The following is a 16,367-nucleotide window of genomic DNA, read 5'->3' as shown; positions in this document are numbered from 1 at the left end:
GTATTGATTTGAAATTATGAAGATTGTATTTTGTTTCTCAAAAGGGGGGCACGGGCCGACTGTGCCCCCCCCCCCCCCTGGATCCTCCAATGCTCATGGGTACTAGCATTCGTATTTATGCATACAACTTATTGAAATCCTCATCCATTCCCATTTCCCAGTCATGTTCAGTTCTCAATCTCCTTTGTTGTTCGTTCTTTGAGTAGTTCGTATTGGTCAAGAGTAAGACTTTGTCTAAATTATTCTCAAGACCCCAATGCACTTTAGTTACTCTATTTTTGGAAAGATAACTCTGAAAGTCCCTTTGAAGCTTTGAAGTGAATGCCCTGGAGCGACTTGAATGGGTTCGATTAACTACACCGTCTCGCACGTGTTGTGAACAAAGAAGGTGTGAAAATTACAATTAACAACTAACAAAAGGAAGAATCCGTTTCAACTGAAGTTACGCAACGATCTCTGATAATATCTAACTGTGCTTTCTTGACCCCAATGAATCCCCCAAATCACATTGTCCAATCACGGAACTTCTACAAGTAGTCAGCGTTTGTGAAAACGGAATGATGATCGAGGATGATATAATGGTGATGGTAATAATGATGTTGGTGATAATGAAGAAGGATAAGGAGGATGAGGATGAAAGCGGTGGTAATGATGATGAGGATAATAACATTTTTTTAAAGTTTATAAACATAATGATGTGTGAATAAAAAAACAAGACATTATGATCGTGATGATGATATCGAAAAGAAAGGTAATGATGGCTGATTATGATAATGGTGATGATTATGATTGTAATCCCAACGATGATGGCAATGACAAGAATGGTGATAATTATAATGTTGATATAATGGTGATGGTAATAATGATCGTAATTGATCACGAGAATATTTATTACGACAAGATTGATGATTATGGTAGCAATAATAGTGATGACCAGAGGATAATATTTTGCTGTGGCGGACAATAATGATGCACCCTATGAACATAAGGATATATCCTCTGCTATGCCGCCCGCGGTGATGATTTGTTTTATGATGATGACGGTGATAATGACAGTGATGAAGGTGCTGAGATTAATTATGATAATAATCCTAGTTTTTATGATTACAGTGATTATGATTATGGTGATTGTGACGGCATGACAGTGGGGGAAGGGGCATGTTTGTCGAGATTTAATTTCATTTGAAAATTAAAGGTAGGTCCTAGACTGAACAGTATCATCGAGTGTTTCTCACCAAGGCGAACTTCTACTTCAAACTAATTACGGAGCTGCAACTCTCTTCAGTTGGTTCGAGATTCGACCCATGAACCTCATATACAGAGAACGAATGATCAATAACCAGGTAACATAATGGTATACGATGTCAATTATGGACGAATTTTTCTCCTTATGTCTATTTATCGTATGGTTGACATCACAATGAGGGAAAATTTGATTGCATGGTGACTTAAAAAATCCTAGGTTTGGGATTTTTAAGAGGAAGGTAACACTTATGCTGGATTTTCCCAACAAATATGATTTTTGAAACTTGTAAGAATGATGGTTGAGTGAACAGGAATTGTAAATTTAGTAAGTGCTCCCCCCCCCCCCCCGGGGTTACCTGTTACAAGCGAGAGGGCGAGATAAGGTAAGACTTGGTTGAAAGGGCATTCATCTTCTTTTTGTCATTTTACAAATAAAAATTCTTATGTATCTCCACCCCCCTCAATTTCCTAGACCCCTCTCACTTCCTGGATGGTAGCCTATTCAAAACTTATTTCCCACTGAAGTGACCGGTGGCTGATAGTCATTTTTTTTCTTTTTATTGAATGATTACCAAGAAATTGACTTGATTATGATAATTTATGAAATACTTTATTGAAAACTGAATGTTTGATTGATTACGTTGCCCATTGAAATAGTTGATTTATTGATTAATTGTTGATTGATAGGAAAAGTTGATGCCCCAATTATCATAATTAAATAAACATTCTGCTCTGGACTTCACGCGTACATGACAATAAAAGTCAGTCACTCAACAGAAGGGGAGGGCGAGAGAGAGAGAGGGGGGCTAAAATGTTCTGTTGACCCTTATTCCATCAACTTACTTCTCCCACTTACGTCCAATCTCACCCCCTATTTTCTTGACTCCAATGAACACTTTGCTGAGAGCCACATGATAATGTTGAAATGCTGCCCAAAATTTTTGTTCCATTGAATAATTTATGAAACTTGCTTAAACATTCATTACTGGTCACGATTGATCAATAATTCATCACAACGCCCTTAACATTGCAAGTTCCAAAGCCAAATTATTTGCCCCTCAAAAACTGAGAAAAAATGGAAGGCCGCTAATTCCAGCCCAGCCTAATTTTCATATACCCTTTGTTTCAGTAGGCAGTGTTCGCTCAAACGTGATAGTATTTCAACTTTTTGGTGTCATGAGAAAGTTGATTTTAATGGCTTCCATAACATGTCTTTCCCCCCCAAAGTGATATATTTTTTATTTGGCAGCCATTTCAAAAGTGTATAGTTTTTTTTTTGGGGGGGACGCACTGTGGTAGAAGAAGGGAATAGTTACAACGCCCGTAAAAGAAACAAAATAATAAAATAACCAGAGAACCAAATAAACGAAAATCCCTACTCCACAACCCGAGCCTCAAAATAGAGGCTCTTTCAAAAGTCAGGCAAATGTAGAACTTGTTCTTGTACAAGTGACTCGACCCTGGGCCTGGCCTGGTACTTCTCCAGTACCCAGGCAGTAGAGTCGAGACGACGGTTGGCCGTGGATCTACCGGTAGTCAACGGGGGTCAGCGCCTGTGCGGTCGGAGGCAGCCGGACATGCGCAAAACAATTCCACTCACAAAATTTACGATTGGAAGCCAGCATTAAGAGAAATGTAACAAAGTCGGGTACAAATACATATTTCTGATACCGGTAGCTATAAAACTGTAATGCATGACTGCATGATTACGACCCTTTATGTGATAATCGCTTCTCTCCAAGTCGGATCTGACTTTTAGATACAGGATAAACTACTCATTTTCGTTTCACGAGTCTTATTATGGTATCGGCTAAGTGAAAATAAAAGATCAATACAGTCGAGCCATGTAATAGAAAAATTACTAGGAATTAATTACGTGCAAGTCTAATATCTGAGTTCAGAAAATTTTGAATACATTTAGAGCCGGGGGGGGGGGGGGTACTTACGAAATAAGGTATACGGGGATGTGCCGCTGAAATGGGTCGCTCTTTTGGAAGAAACACGGGGTATGGTTTTATGCTGGAAAATCCCTAAACATGCATGGCCCCAATTTTAAGATACTTGTTTTTAGATACATGGGTTCATGCCCCCAATTTTTAGATATTGGCCTTAAACATGGGTCCATATTCTCAAATTTGGGGTGATAACCTTTTTTTGGTCAAGTTTTAAGCCCTAATAATTGATACCTTTTAGCAAAAATGACCCGTAATGGGTATGGGTATTGATCCCGCATCAGCCGCACACCCCCGTCCAAACCAAATCTAAGTACCCCCGGACCTGCCCCCGGCGTGGTCGCCTGGGCGCCATGAGTTGCAGACTGGCGAGTTTGAATTCGCTCCTTGCCCGCTTTCCAGACCATAATGCGCATGCTCGTAACTTCGAGAATTTCTCGGAAGTCTCTTCGGGACGGAATGTATGAATGCGGAAATAATAACACGAATTCTTGTAATGTGATCGAGGCGGTCTGATACGGTTATTATCAATTTCCACTTTACAAATAACTATGGAGCGCAAGTTATCCCGACCTACAACTAGCTACACGGCGGGTCATTGCTTGCTTGTTATTGGTGTTGAACGCGACGATGTTAACATGTGCTTTGTAACCTATGCAATTTTGGTAGAGCATGATGAAAAACACCCACAACCCAAATATGGTGGGAATCGGTCTGTAGGGCCCCAAGACATGACCTCATGATTCAAGATTCAATCTTTATTTCGCAAATAGGATAAAAATGTATAATAATAGTAAATTAGTAATGATGATGATGAAAAAGAAAATGATGATAGTGATGATGATAAGAATGATGATGCATATGATAATGAATGATAATATGAAAATAGTAATGATATTGTGATAATAATTATAAATGTATAATAATAAAGGACATCAGTAATTACAATTTCCTTCAGCAAGAAATTCTTCCACATTGTGCTGCACTCAACCCAGGTGAGGTGAATGGGTACCCGACAAGATTAATTCCTTGAATGCATGAGCGCTGAAATGCAGCTCGAGCCAAAGCCGGGGTAATAATAATAACAACGCGCCTCGGAATAGAATATTTATAGATAGATGGCGCTATATAAATGCCTATTATTATAACAACAATAGTAATAGTAATTGATATTTTGCAATATTTCACTTTAACTCATATCCTTTGTGCACCATCTATGAAGTTTGTCTTTTTGGTTTTTGTCTCACCTGCATAGCAGAGTGAGACTATAGGCGCCGCTTTTCCGACGGCGGCGGCGACGGCGGCGGCGGTGGCGGCGTCAACACCAAATCTTAACCTGAGGTTAAGTTTTTGAAATGACAGCATAACTTAGAAAGTATATGGACCTAGTTCATGAAACTTGGCCATAAGGTTAATCAAGTATTACTGAACATCCTGCCTGAGTTTCATGTCACATGACCAAGGTCAAAGGTCATTTAGGGTCAATGAACTTAGACCATGTTGGGGGAATCAACATCAAAATCTTAACCTAAGGTTAAGTTTTTGAAATGTCATCATAACTTAGAAAATATATGGACCTAGTTCATGAAACTTATACATAAGGTTAATCAAGTATCACTGAACATCCTGCATGAGTTTCACGTCACATGACCAAGGTCAAAGGTCATTTAGGGTCAATGAACTTTGGCCAAATTGGGGGTATCTGTTGAATTACCATCATAACTTTGAAAGTTTATGGATCTGATTCATGAAACTTGGACATAATAGTAATCAAGTATTACTGAACATCCTGTGCAAGTTTCAGGTCACATGATCAAGGTCAAAGGTCATTTAGGGTCAATGAACTTTGGCCAAATTGGGGTATTTGTTGAATTACAGCCATAAATTTGAAAGTGTGTTGGTCTAGTTCATAAAACTTGGACATAAGAGTAATCAGGTATCACTGAACATCCTGTGCGAGTTTCAGGTCACATGATCAAGGTCAAAGGTCATGTAAGGTCAAAGAACTTTGGCCACGTTGCTGGTACATGTATTTGTTGAATTGCCATCATATCTCTTTAAGTGTATTGGTCTAGTTCATAAAACGTGGAAATAAGAGTAACCAAGTATCACTGAACATCTTGTGCGAGTCATAGTATTTTTCAAAATCAGCACTGCTGCTATATTGAATTGCGTGATGCAGGTGAGACGGCCAGAGGCATTCCACTTGTTCCTCTTTCCTTCAATTTCTGTAACCTTCATTTACCCATCCTTCCATTCTTTTGAGCAAAGTATGGTCATATCAATAATCTTTGCTCTATTTCTGTAGATAATCTTGAATGAGCAAGGAAGATTAATGAATAAATTTAATGCTATGGTTGCCTTTTACCAAGCATATTCTCTGAGAAATTGGGAGATAGAAAGAGAGGGAGAAAGAGGTAGAAGAGAGAGAGAAAGAAGTGGTCAAGAGGTGGCGAGTGCAGATGAGGAAAAGAAACTGTGATTTTAAGGGCAAGGAGATTGAGAATGGGAGAGATAACGGTAAGCTAAAAACATGTAATGATATACAGTATGTGTCTATGTGTGTACATGCATGTATGTGTGTTTATTAGAGTACCCCCTTGATGAGAGAGAGAGAGGTGAGTAGATGAGGAACAGTTGGGGGAAAAGGAGATGAAACCAGCAAATTATGGGTGTGAGTCACACTTGATATTATGCATACAGTGCTCTCTCTACATCAGCCATCCTCCACCCTCATTCTCCAATCCTAATAAATCACACATAAGCCAGAATTAATTTAGAGGAACACTATTAAGACAAGCTTCCTGAACTCTATTTAGCTGTATTATCTTATTTTGGAGCTTATTGTTGTCACTTTGCTGGACATATGGTGGACATTCAGAAAGGTTATAGTAGGATCGGACGCTTGTCTGGTGGGCGTACTCCGAAGATGCTTCGAGAAATCAAGGCACCAAAATTGGTGATGGTGAGTGTATTGGGCTACTGCTAGAGCAGATCACATTGAGATACACTGGAAGTATGTGCATACTGTACAAATACACTGTACCTGTTTGACTTGTATACTCTTGATACAGTGCATTATTGATTGTCCATGTTTCTTAGTTCAACAGATGATAATGTTTTCTACCCCCGTCACACTTATTCGGAATCAGCAGGAATCGAGCAGAACCAGCTGGAATGAAGAACTTTCAAAATTCGTGCCACATTCGGGAGGGAATTTGAAATTTTCACTACTTTTGCAAAAATGTCGTTCAAATACTTAGAACGTCCTTTGATCCCGCCTTGAATGATTCTTGCACATTCCGGGTGTATTGACTGTCAAATGCAGCTCGAATACAGTCGGAACACAGGAAGAATATTAAGAATGCTGTTAGAATGTCGTAAGAATATGTAGAATGCAGTCAGAGAGCACGGCACTTCGAATGTCATTCAATATTTCTCCACTTCGAATGCACTTCGACAGTTTTGAACATGAGCAAAACATTCGGGCCGGTCACAAGAATGGACCCGAATGTCTGGAATGCACTCAGAATGCAGTCAGAATTTTTAGAATGCGCTTCGAATATCCAGGAATGTACCAAGAATTTTCATTCCGACGGCATTCCGGCTCATTCCGCCTCTAGTGTGACGGGGGTTTTAATGAAGTAGGCTTGCATGTACATGTATACCAACAACATGAAACAACAGGTGGCTCGTTTCTGTTTTTTAAAGTCACAATCTTGCAGTCCACAGAAATCCTTTAATGACTCATAAGCCGCTAATTAGTATGAAGGGGTAATTAGGTGATCTGTCAATCGACAGATCAACTCTTAATTTCGTACGAATTTTCTTTTTTATTTATTTATTATTAGGTGATCTGTCAATCGAATTTTCTTTTTTATTTATTTATTATTTTTCTTTATTTGCCGCCCTTTTCTTGTTAGCACAAAATCTCCAAATCTACATGATCAATTATCTTCAGAATATCATCAGATATGGGGACGTATCATGTGATGTGTATAAAACAAGTTCAAGGTCAAAAGGTCATCATGACGTCATCTAGACGCCATTTTGTAAAATCACGTTATCAATCATATCTTCATTATCAATTTTAAAAAATTAACAATATTTACATCACATTAACTTCAGGTCAAGGGTCAACTGTCCATGTCATTAAAGGTCATGTAAAGGTCACGATGCGTGCGAATGCGCGCGTCAAAATTTTAAAATGCTCAAAATCACATTTTGACCAAAGTAGAGTACGAATCAGGTCATTTTAAGCATTTCAAAAATTTGTGCGCGCGCACGGTTACACGCGCGTTCTCGCGCGTAACGGCACTATAGAGCATAGGGTCGCCATTTTCTTTATATCAATGCATTGATAATATAATTCTGAATAATTTGATACCTTGATCAACCTTTTACGACAAGTAATAACGGAATAAGCCTCCATCAAAGTTTACAGCACGCACGCGTGCGCGCACTAACCATAGACAATATATGTGCAAAAACATGCCTATACAAAATTCATTATAGCTCTTTAGATAGTCCGTTGACCCCCAATTTTTTTTTTCATATTCCAATAGTGTATAAATGGGAGATATGATTTCATGTCACATTTGACCCTTAATTTTATCATGACGTCATCAAAGTGGCGTCGAAACTCAAAATTCCCACTTTGCTACCTATGACGTCATCATAGTTATGCAAATTTGACACTAACTCCTCAAATATTGGCCAATTTTCGCTCAGTTTTCAATATGTTGTAGCTGAGGACATACTCTTTTTAATTTGATGGCTATATTTTCTTTTAAAGGAATGGATCATCCTGAAAAATGGCAAGTTATAGAGGCATGTCATTTTCGCTCATTTTGTGTGCAATCTCTATGGAAAATGACTTTTTCTCAAAACTTGATTTTACATTCTTCTATTTCGCGAGCCATATCTTCATTTCTTTTTGTCGGTTTTCTCTGAGCTTGAAGTATGTTGTAGGTGAGATTGTAAGCTATCGCAACTGTGGTCTTCATTTTCTGATCAGATGCCGAGATCATGCCCGTATTTCACTTGCAAAATTGGATTTGAGATCCTCTCAATTTGCATATGTGTAAAGTCTATGGGAAATAGTGCTTATGTGTAAAGTCTATGGGAAATAGTGTAGCTCAGTTGATAAGGCATCAGACTTGCGTTCTTAGGGTCAAGGGTTGGAACCCAGGGGTGAACATGAGATTTTTTTTTCTTTTTCTTTTCAACATTTCACAAATGGTCCTTCATGACCATTACAAGGTATATAAGTTAAAACATTGCACAATAAAATAGTTTAAAAAAATCCTTTTAATATAATATGCACATGTACCATGTGTATCATTTACACCTATTTTCCAAAGTTTCTCATTTTTCTCTTTTCAAGAGTATTCATCATGTTCTTTTTCTTATAAAAGTTTAGTTTTCAATATGATCATCGTATTGATGTCAATAAACATGGTAATTGTATTCGCGATCATGTTTTCAAATTACTACTTTTGTGGGCTGGTATCATCTTCAATTTCCTCACTCCCTCATCTTAAGAAAATCAACCAGATACAAGTATGTACATGTATAAAGTACATTTCTTTTGTGATAGGATTTAAATAAAATATTACTTTTTCATCTACTTAAGATTTTGTGGATTTTGATAAGATACATGTTGTCTGATACAGATTACATGTATTAGTTGTTTGATACAGATTCTTTGGATCTTTCAATTTGGCTGACTTACTGCTGCTGCTGCTTCTTCTTCTGCTGCTTATGTTGTAGATGATCATGGTGATGATGATGATGATGATTATGATGATGATGATGTTGATGGTGTTGATGATAATTGTAATGGAGATGATGATGGGACGATATGGCAATGGAATATGTTCATGCATGAAGTGGGTCAGAATTATTAGGACTGAATATAGAGAATAATTTTCATTTGAGTACATGTATGTTAAACATGGTAATTAGCTCGTGATCTATATTTGAAATGAGGCTATTTTTGGATTTTTTTCATGAATTTAATAAATACAACAGGATTTGGAGCACCACATTTTGTGATTTGGCAATGGAAGCCAAATTTCTATGTAACTACATGTATGTATGCATCTTATATCATTAACAGGTCTTAATATATACATTTTGGTATTTTTAAGGCAAGCCTTTTTTCCATAGGGCACACTAGTTAACTTTTCTCAAAGTTCTCAAAGTCAAATATCTCTTTTTATAACAATGTATTAAAGGTGAGGCTTAATGGCAAGTTAGCCCTAGTGTTGGGTTAAGCTGATACCGGTTTAGATCCATCTCTTTCACTGGTGTCATACTAGACAATCATTTGGAGCGAACACAACATGAAATTTTTTATCAAAACACGAGGGGCCATTTAGATCATCTGCGGTAATTGCGAGGTACATCGTCTCCCTATGGACTCGCAAATTGCGTTGTCATGGGAGAAAGCGCACGCTGCACAACGATCGAGGCTATGTGCTCAGATAAAGGACTTCCATTTTCTACATGTATGCCATGTTTACGCTGAGACTGTTTGGATCTACAGTCCAACAGTGGATCACGTAGTGTGATCTCGCGATTGTGCTAGACTGTCTAGGGTGTATTTTCCCTCATGATTACTTCAGATTCGTGCTTTGTCCTTTGTGCCGAGACCTTTTTAGATCAAACGACTTGTCTAGAAAGACCTGCGGTAACCTCCGGAGGCACTCCAGAATTTTGGCAGATCTAAACGGGGTATTAGTCAACGTTCTGTTCATACAATGTTTCCGCAAACTGAATTAACTCCACCAATAGTATGAGACTTTAGTGGGGCAATTAGTGGGGCAATTCCAGTGCTCATGCCTGAAAAAAACAGGCTTAGAGCTCATGAGAATAGAGACCCAGCCAAACCAAGAACAGTGCTCCATGCATGCCCTAGTCATAACAGATCTATCGTGGATGTCCAGTCAAAGATAAGCATTTGTTAAAAGCTTCCACTATACATGTTGTCAAGGCTTTAAAAATTTGTGTAAGAACAAATATTTCTTTTATCAGGGTAAGGCAGGAATTTTGCCTGTGTTAACATGAAAATAATATGGAGTTAAGAAACTGCCATAAGAAAGGGTATTAAGTTACGTTATAATTAGGTGATCCGTCAATCGACAGATCAACTATTAATTTCGTACGAATTTTCTTTTTTATTCATTAGGTGATCTGTCAATCGACAGATCAACTATTAATTTCGTACAAATTTTCTTTTTTATTTCTTTATTTATTTATTATTTATTTTTTTTTTTTCCGCCCTTTTCTTGTTGCCATAAAATCTCAAAATCTACATTATCAATTATCTTCAAAATATCACCAGATATGGGGACTTATCCTGTCATCTGTATGAAACCAGTTCAAGGTCAAAAGGTCATCGTGACGTCATCTACGCGCCATTTTGTAAAATCACATTATCAATCATATCTTCATCATCAATCATAAAAAATTAACAATATTAATATCAAATTAACTTCAGATCTAGGGTCAACTGTCCATGTCATCAAAGGTCATGTACAGGTCACGACGCGCATGTACGCGCGCGTCAAAATTTTAAAATGCTCAAAATCACTTTTTGATCAAAGTAGAGTACGTTTCAGGTCATTTGAAGCATTTCAAGAATTTGCGCGTTCACACGTTTTCACGCGCGTGACGTCGTTACGCATTGTGAAATCGCTGTTTCTTTTACGTCAATGCATTTATTATAAAATTTTGATTAATTTGATACCTCGATCAACCTTCTACGACCAGTAGTAAAGGAATTAGCTTCCATCAAAGTTTGAATCACGCGCCACGCGCGTTCACAATAGGCCAAATATGTGCAAAAACATGCCTTTACAAAATTCAATATAACTCTTCAGATAGTCCATTGACCCCTCAATTTTCTTTTATATTCGGATAGAGTATAAATTGTAGATGTGATTTCATGTCACATTTGACCCTAAATTTTATCATAACGTCATCAAAATGGCGTCGGAACTAAAATTTTCCATTTTTGTGTTATGACGTTTTAATAATTTTGCAAATATGACTATAACTCCGTTAATGTTGGTCATTTTTCGCCCAGATTTCGACATATTGTAGCTAAACCTATACTCTTACTAAATATTTCCTAAAATTGTCATTTATATTAATTATTTATCCTTAAAAATTGATTATTTATAGAGGCATATCACAATGCCAATTGTCACTGTCATAAGGCAATTGGAGATAATATTCATTCTTTGAATGATGAGAGTATGAGAAGCTTTGTGGTCTAATGGATAGCGCACATGCCTTGCAAAGCAAAGGGTCCTTGGTTCGAAACTAACTTAAATTTATTTTTTTTTTGCTCATGTATTTGTGTGTAACCTCTATTAGTACTGATTTTTCTCAAAACTTGATTCTACATTCATGGATTCCGGCAACATTATTTTCACTATTTCGTGTAGTCACTTGCGAAATTGCATTTGGAATTCTCTAATAAAGCAAGATCTTTTACACAACCTAATTTTTTGTCTTTCAGCTGTATTTAATACCCGGTATGTTCTTTCGTTATTAAAAGTCCGTTTATTATCATGATGATCATATTGATCTGCATTGACATGGTTATAATGATCGAAAATTAGATCGTGATCATGAGAATGACAGACAGATCACCTAATTTGTCCTCAAGACGAATTAAAATTCTAGTTTATTTTTCTTTTTCCACCCTTTTCTTGTTCCACCAAAATCAGAAAAAGTGCTCTATCAATTTTCATCAAAATATGATCAGTTATGCAAAGTTATCATGCAATGTGTACGAAACAAGTTCGACGTCAAATAGTCATCGTGACGTCATCTACGCGCCATTTTGTAAAATCACATTATCAATCATATCTTCATCATCAATCATCAAAAATTAACAATATTAACATCAAAATTAACTTCAGATCAAGGGTCAACTGTCCATGTCATCAAAGGTCATGTACACGTCACGACGCGCATGTACGCACGCGTCAAAGTTTTAAAATGCTCATAATCACTTTTTGATCAAAGTAGATTACGGTTCAGGTCATTTAAAGCATTTCAGGAATTTGCGCGCTCACATGTTTTCACGCGCGTGAACGCGCGCGTAACGTCCGTATCCGACGTAGAATCGCACTTTCTTTTACGTCAATGCATTTATTATGAAATTCTAAATAATTTGATACCTTGACCGACCTTCTACGACCAGTAATAAAGGAATTAGCCTCCGTCAAAGTTTGCATTAGGCGCGCAAGCGCGCGTTCACAGTAGGCCAAAAATGTGGAAAAACATGCGTTTACAAAATTCGAAATAACTCTTCTAGTAGTCCGTTGACCCCTAAATTTTCTTTTCTATTCGGATGAAGTATGAATTGTAGATATGATTTCATGTCACATTTGACCCTAAATTTTACCATGACGTCATCAAAAAGGCGTCGGAACTAAAATTTTCATTTTTTGTGTTATGACGTTTTAATAATTTTGCAAATATGACTATAACTCCGTAGTTGTTGGTCGTTTTTCGTCCAGTTTTCGAGATATTGTAGCTGGTTCTATATTCTTACTAATTACTTTATATCCTTATCATTTTCTGAAAGAGATCATCATTAATAAGAACAATGTATAGAAGTATACCATTATGTTAAATTTGCACTTGAAAAATTCAATTTGAGGTTATGTTTTACCGTTGCCTTGCAAATGTATGGCAATTACTATGGTCTGATGGTTAGTGCATCTGCCTTGTAATGCGATGGTCCCTGGTTCGAAACCCTTCAGAATATGTTGTTTTTTTTTTTTTTTGGGGGGGGGGTCTCATTTTGCGTGTAACCCCTATAAGCCAGTTTGGAGTTCTATTCTGGGCATGATAAGAAGAACTTCATTTGTACTAAAGTGATATGATGGTTTTCAATATTTAACGAGATATAAGGACCAACTATGATGTCTTGATTATTCTTTTAAATTGTGTGTTTTATGAGATCAACAAAAAATAACAATGCGTGCACTAGCAACTGGTATTTCACAGTTGGCCAGGTACATTGTAATAACAGCATGCTAACGTATTCAAAATAAGAAATGCAACCTCTACTTTCATCAGTGGTCATTGGTTTGCTATTCAAGTCACCTGGTCTATGCAATTTCTGCATCCGGCTATGTAAGGCAGCTCAAATAACATCTTGCTTTAAAATCTCCGTATCACAATGAAAGAAATGTAGGCAAAAATTGCCCATGAGGGAACTCCGAACTGAAGACTTGCTACTGATTTTATGTTCTCAAAACTGGATTCTAAATCATTGTGTTTTGTCAACATTATGGTCACAATTTCGTGTTGTCACTTGCGAAGTTGGAATTGACATTCTCTAAAGAAACAAGACCTTTTTACACAACCTTCTAAATCCCTGTCTTTCAACAGTAATCAACATGTTCATTCGTTAAAAAAGTACGATTTTTTATCATGAGGATCATATTGATCTGCATTAACATGGTGATCATGATCGAAAATTTGATCATTATCATGAGAATCACAGACAGATCACCTAATTCGTCCTCAAGACGAATTAAAGTTCTAGTTAGATGATATGTCAATCGACAGATCAACTATTAATTTCGTACGAATTTTCTTTTTTATTTCTTTTATTTCTTTATTATTTATTTTTATTTTTCCGCCCTTTTCTTGTGACCATAAAATCTCCAAATCAACATGATCAACTTTCTTCAAAATATCATCAGATATGGGGACTTATCATGTCATCTGTATAAAACAAGGTCAAAAGGTCATCATGACGTCATCTAGACGCCATTTTGTAAAATCACATAATCAATCATATCTTCATTCTTCATATCTTCATCGATTATCAAAAATTAACAATATTTACATCACATTAACTTCAGGTCAAGGGTCAACTGTCCATGTCATCAAAGGTCATGTAAAGGTCACGACGTGTGCGTACACGCGCGTCAAAATTTGAAAATGCTCAAAATCACTTTTTGACCAAAGTAGAGTATGAATCAGGTCATTTTAAGCATTTCAAAAATTTGCGCGCGCGTTCTCGCGCGTAACGGCACTATTCAACATGGGATCGCCATTTTTTTTCATATCAATGCACCGCTAATATAATTCTGAACAACTTGATACCTTGATCAACCTTCTACGACAATTAATAACGGAATTAGCCTCCATCAAAGTTTACAGCACGCACGCGCGCGCGCACTAACCATAGACAATATATGTGCAAAAACATGCCTATACAAAATTCATTATAGCTCTTCAGGTAGTCCGTTGACCACCAATTTTTTTTTCATATTCGAATAGAGTATAGATGGGGGATATGATTTCATGTCACATTTGACCCGAAATTTTATCATGACGTCATCAAAATGGCGTCGGAACTCAAAATTTCCATTTTCCTACTTATGACGTCATCATAATTATGCAAATTTGACTCTAACTCCATAAATATTGGCCAATTTTCGCTCAGTTTTCAATATGTTGTAGCTGCAGGACATACTCTTTCGAATTTGATGGCTATATTTACATTTAAAGGAACGGATTATCCTGAAAAATGGCAAGTTATAGAGACATGTCATTTTCGCTCATTTTGTATGCATTCTCTATGGGAAATGGCTTTTTCTCAAAACTGGATTTTACATTCCTCTATTTCGCGAGCCATATCTCCATTTCTTTCAGTCGGTTTTCTCTGAGCTTGGAGTATGTTGTAGCTGAGATTGCAAGCTATCGCAAGTGTGGTCTCCATTTTCCGATCAGATGCCGGGATCATGCCCGTATTTCACTTGCAAAATTGGATTTGAGATCCTCTCGTTTTGCCTATTTGTAAAGCCTATGGGAAGTGTGTAGCTCAATGGGTAAGGCATGAGACTTGCGTCCTTAGGGTCCAGGGTTCGAGCCCAAGGGGCAGGGGTGAACATGAGAAATTTCTTTTTCTTTGTTTTTTCTTTTCAACATATCACAAATGGTCCTTTATGACCATTACAATGTATATAAAATAAAACATTGGACAATAAAAGATATTAAAATCCCTTTTAATGTACAATGTTCCTGTACAATATGTGTATGACCCACACTTTTTTACACAACTTTTTCATTTCCCTCTTTTTCAAGAGTATTCAACACATTCTTTTCGTAAGAGAAGTTCAGTTTTCATCATGATGATCATATAGATCTCAATAAACATGCTGATTGCCTTCCTGATCATGAAATCAGAGACAGATCACCTAATTCGTCCTCATGACGAATTAAAATTCTAGTTCATTCTCTTTTTTATATTAATTTTAGGATGGGAAGGTAGGTGGTTGAGATAATACTTTGTTCTCTATTTATTTTAGGATGGGAGTCTATTAGAGGTTGTTGAGATCAGTGTGACTGAACAAGAGAAAAGAACAGGAAATGCTGCTATGGGTATAAAAGATGTTTTCACTGTCTATCTGGTGGAAACATGGTAAGTAATCACCTAGTCTTGGTTTTGATTTTTTCAGTGCCATTTTTCCTTGTCTCATTAAAGCTAATTATAAGATTTGTGAAGTCCACCCAAAGTTCATGTCACTATTCCCATCCATACACATACTAGACTTGCCCCAGAACAGTTTTGATAGGAAGATCATCAAGTACCTGATCAAAATACTTTTTATATGAAGCTTTCTCCCAATCATGAAATGGGCTGAAAATTTCAGGATATAATCTTTGTCTGTAGCTTTCCGATATCCAATCACTAAATTTGTAATGTTTCAAAACAAGACTTGAAATAGCATTGCTCACCATCAACATCAAGAACAAAGATAATGACAGTGACTTGTGCCACCACATCAGGTTATTGCATCTGGTCGGGCAATTGCACAACCCAACTATTCGAGAAAAGCCCCCCCCCCCCAATTCCCGAAAGGTCGGGTCTAATTTACCTGATGTTTTGTGAAAATTATAGCAAAATTTTCGAATGGTCGGGTAAGCTAGACCCGATCTTTCCGGAATTAGGGGGCCCTTTTCTTGAATGGTCAGGTTTTGCGATTGCCTGACCCGACACTATAACCCCATGTGATGTCATTCCAACAAATCCTATCTAAAAACCTTGGTGAAGGATAACAGCCATCTCGCGACGAAGTTTTCTTCTTTTTTCTTTAGAAAGGGCAACTGATTTAATAGGTCAACATT

The 16,367-nt window shown here is 37.1% G+C and overlaps 1 protein-coding gene across 2 annotated transcripts in view; it reads left to right on the top strand.

Annotated features, from left to right (window-relative positions):
* Positions 1 to 5,637: 5,637 nt before the first annotated feature.
* The window catches only part of LOC129256626 (sorting nexin-4-like), a 34,192-nt gene continuing 23,462 nt past the window's right edge, over positions 5,638 to 16,367 (top strand). The window contains exons 1-2 of one of the 2 annotated variants that reach the window (XM_064097805.1): positions 5,638 to 5,717; positions 15,548 to 15,660. In XM_064097805.1, the coding sequence (XP_063953875.1) occupies positions 5,703 to 5,717; positions 15,548 to 15,660 (128 nt within the window). In that variant the 5' untranslated portion in view covers positions 5,638 to 5,702. Of the gene's footprint in view, positions 5,718 to 5,848; positions 6,163 to 15,547; positions 15,661 to 16,367 lie in introns of those variants that run through there. The other variant, XM_054894783.2, reaches the window with a different exon arrangement.

The sequence above is a fragment of the Lytechinus pictus genome, chromosome 3 (assembly GCF_037042905.1).
Source record: "Lytechinus pictus isolate F3 Inbred chromosome 3, Lp3.0, whole genome shotgun sequence".
Taxonomy (NCBI): Eukaryota; Metazoa; Echinodermata; class Echinoidea; order Temnopleuroida; family Toxopneustidae; genus Lytechinus; species Lytechinus pictus.
This window is presented reverse-complemented; position numbering and strand designations above follow the sequence as displayed.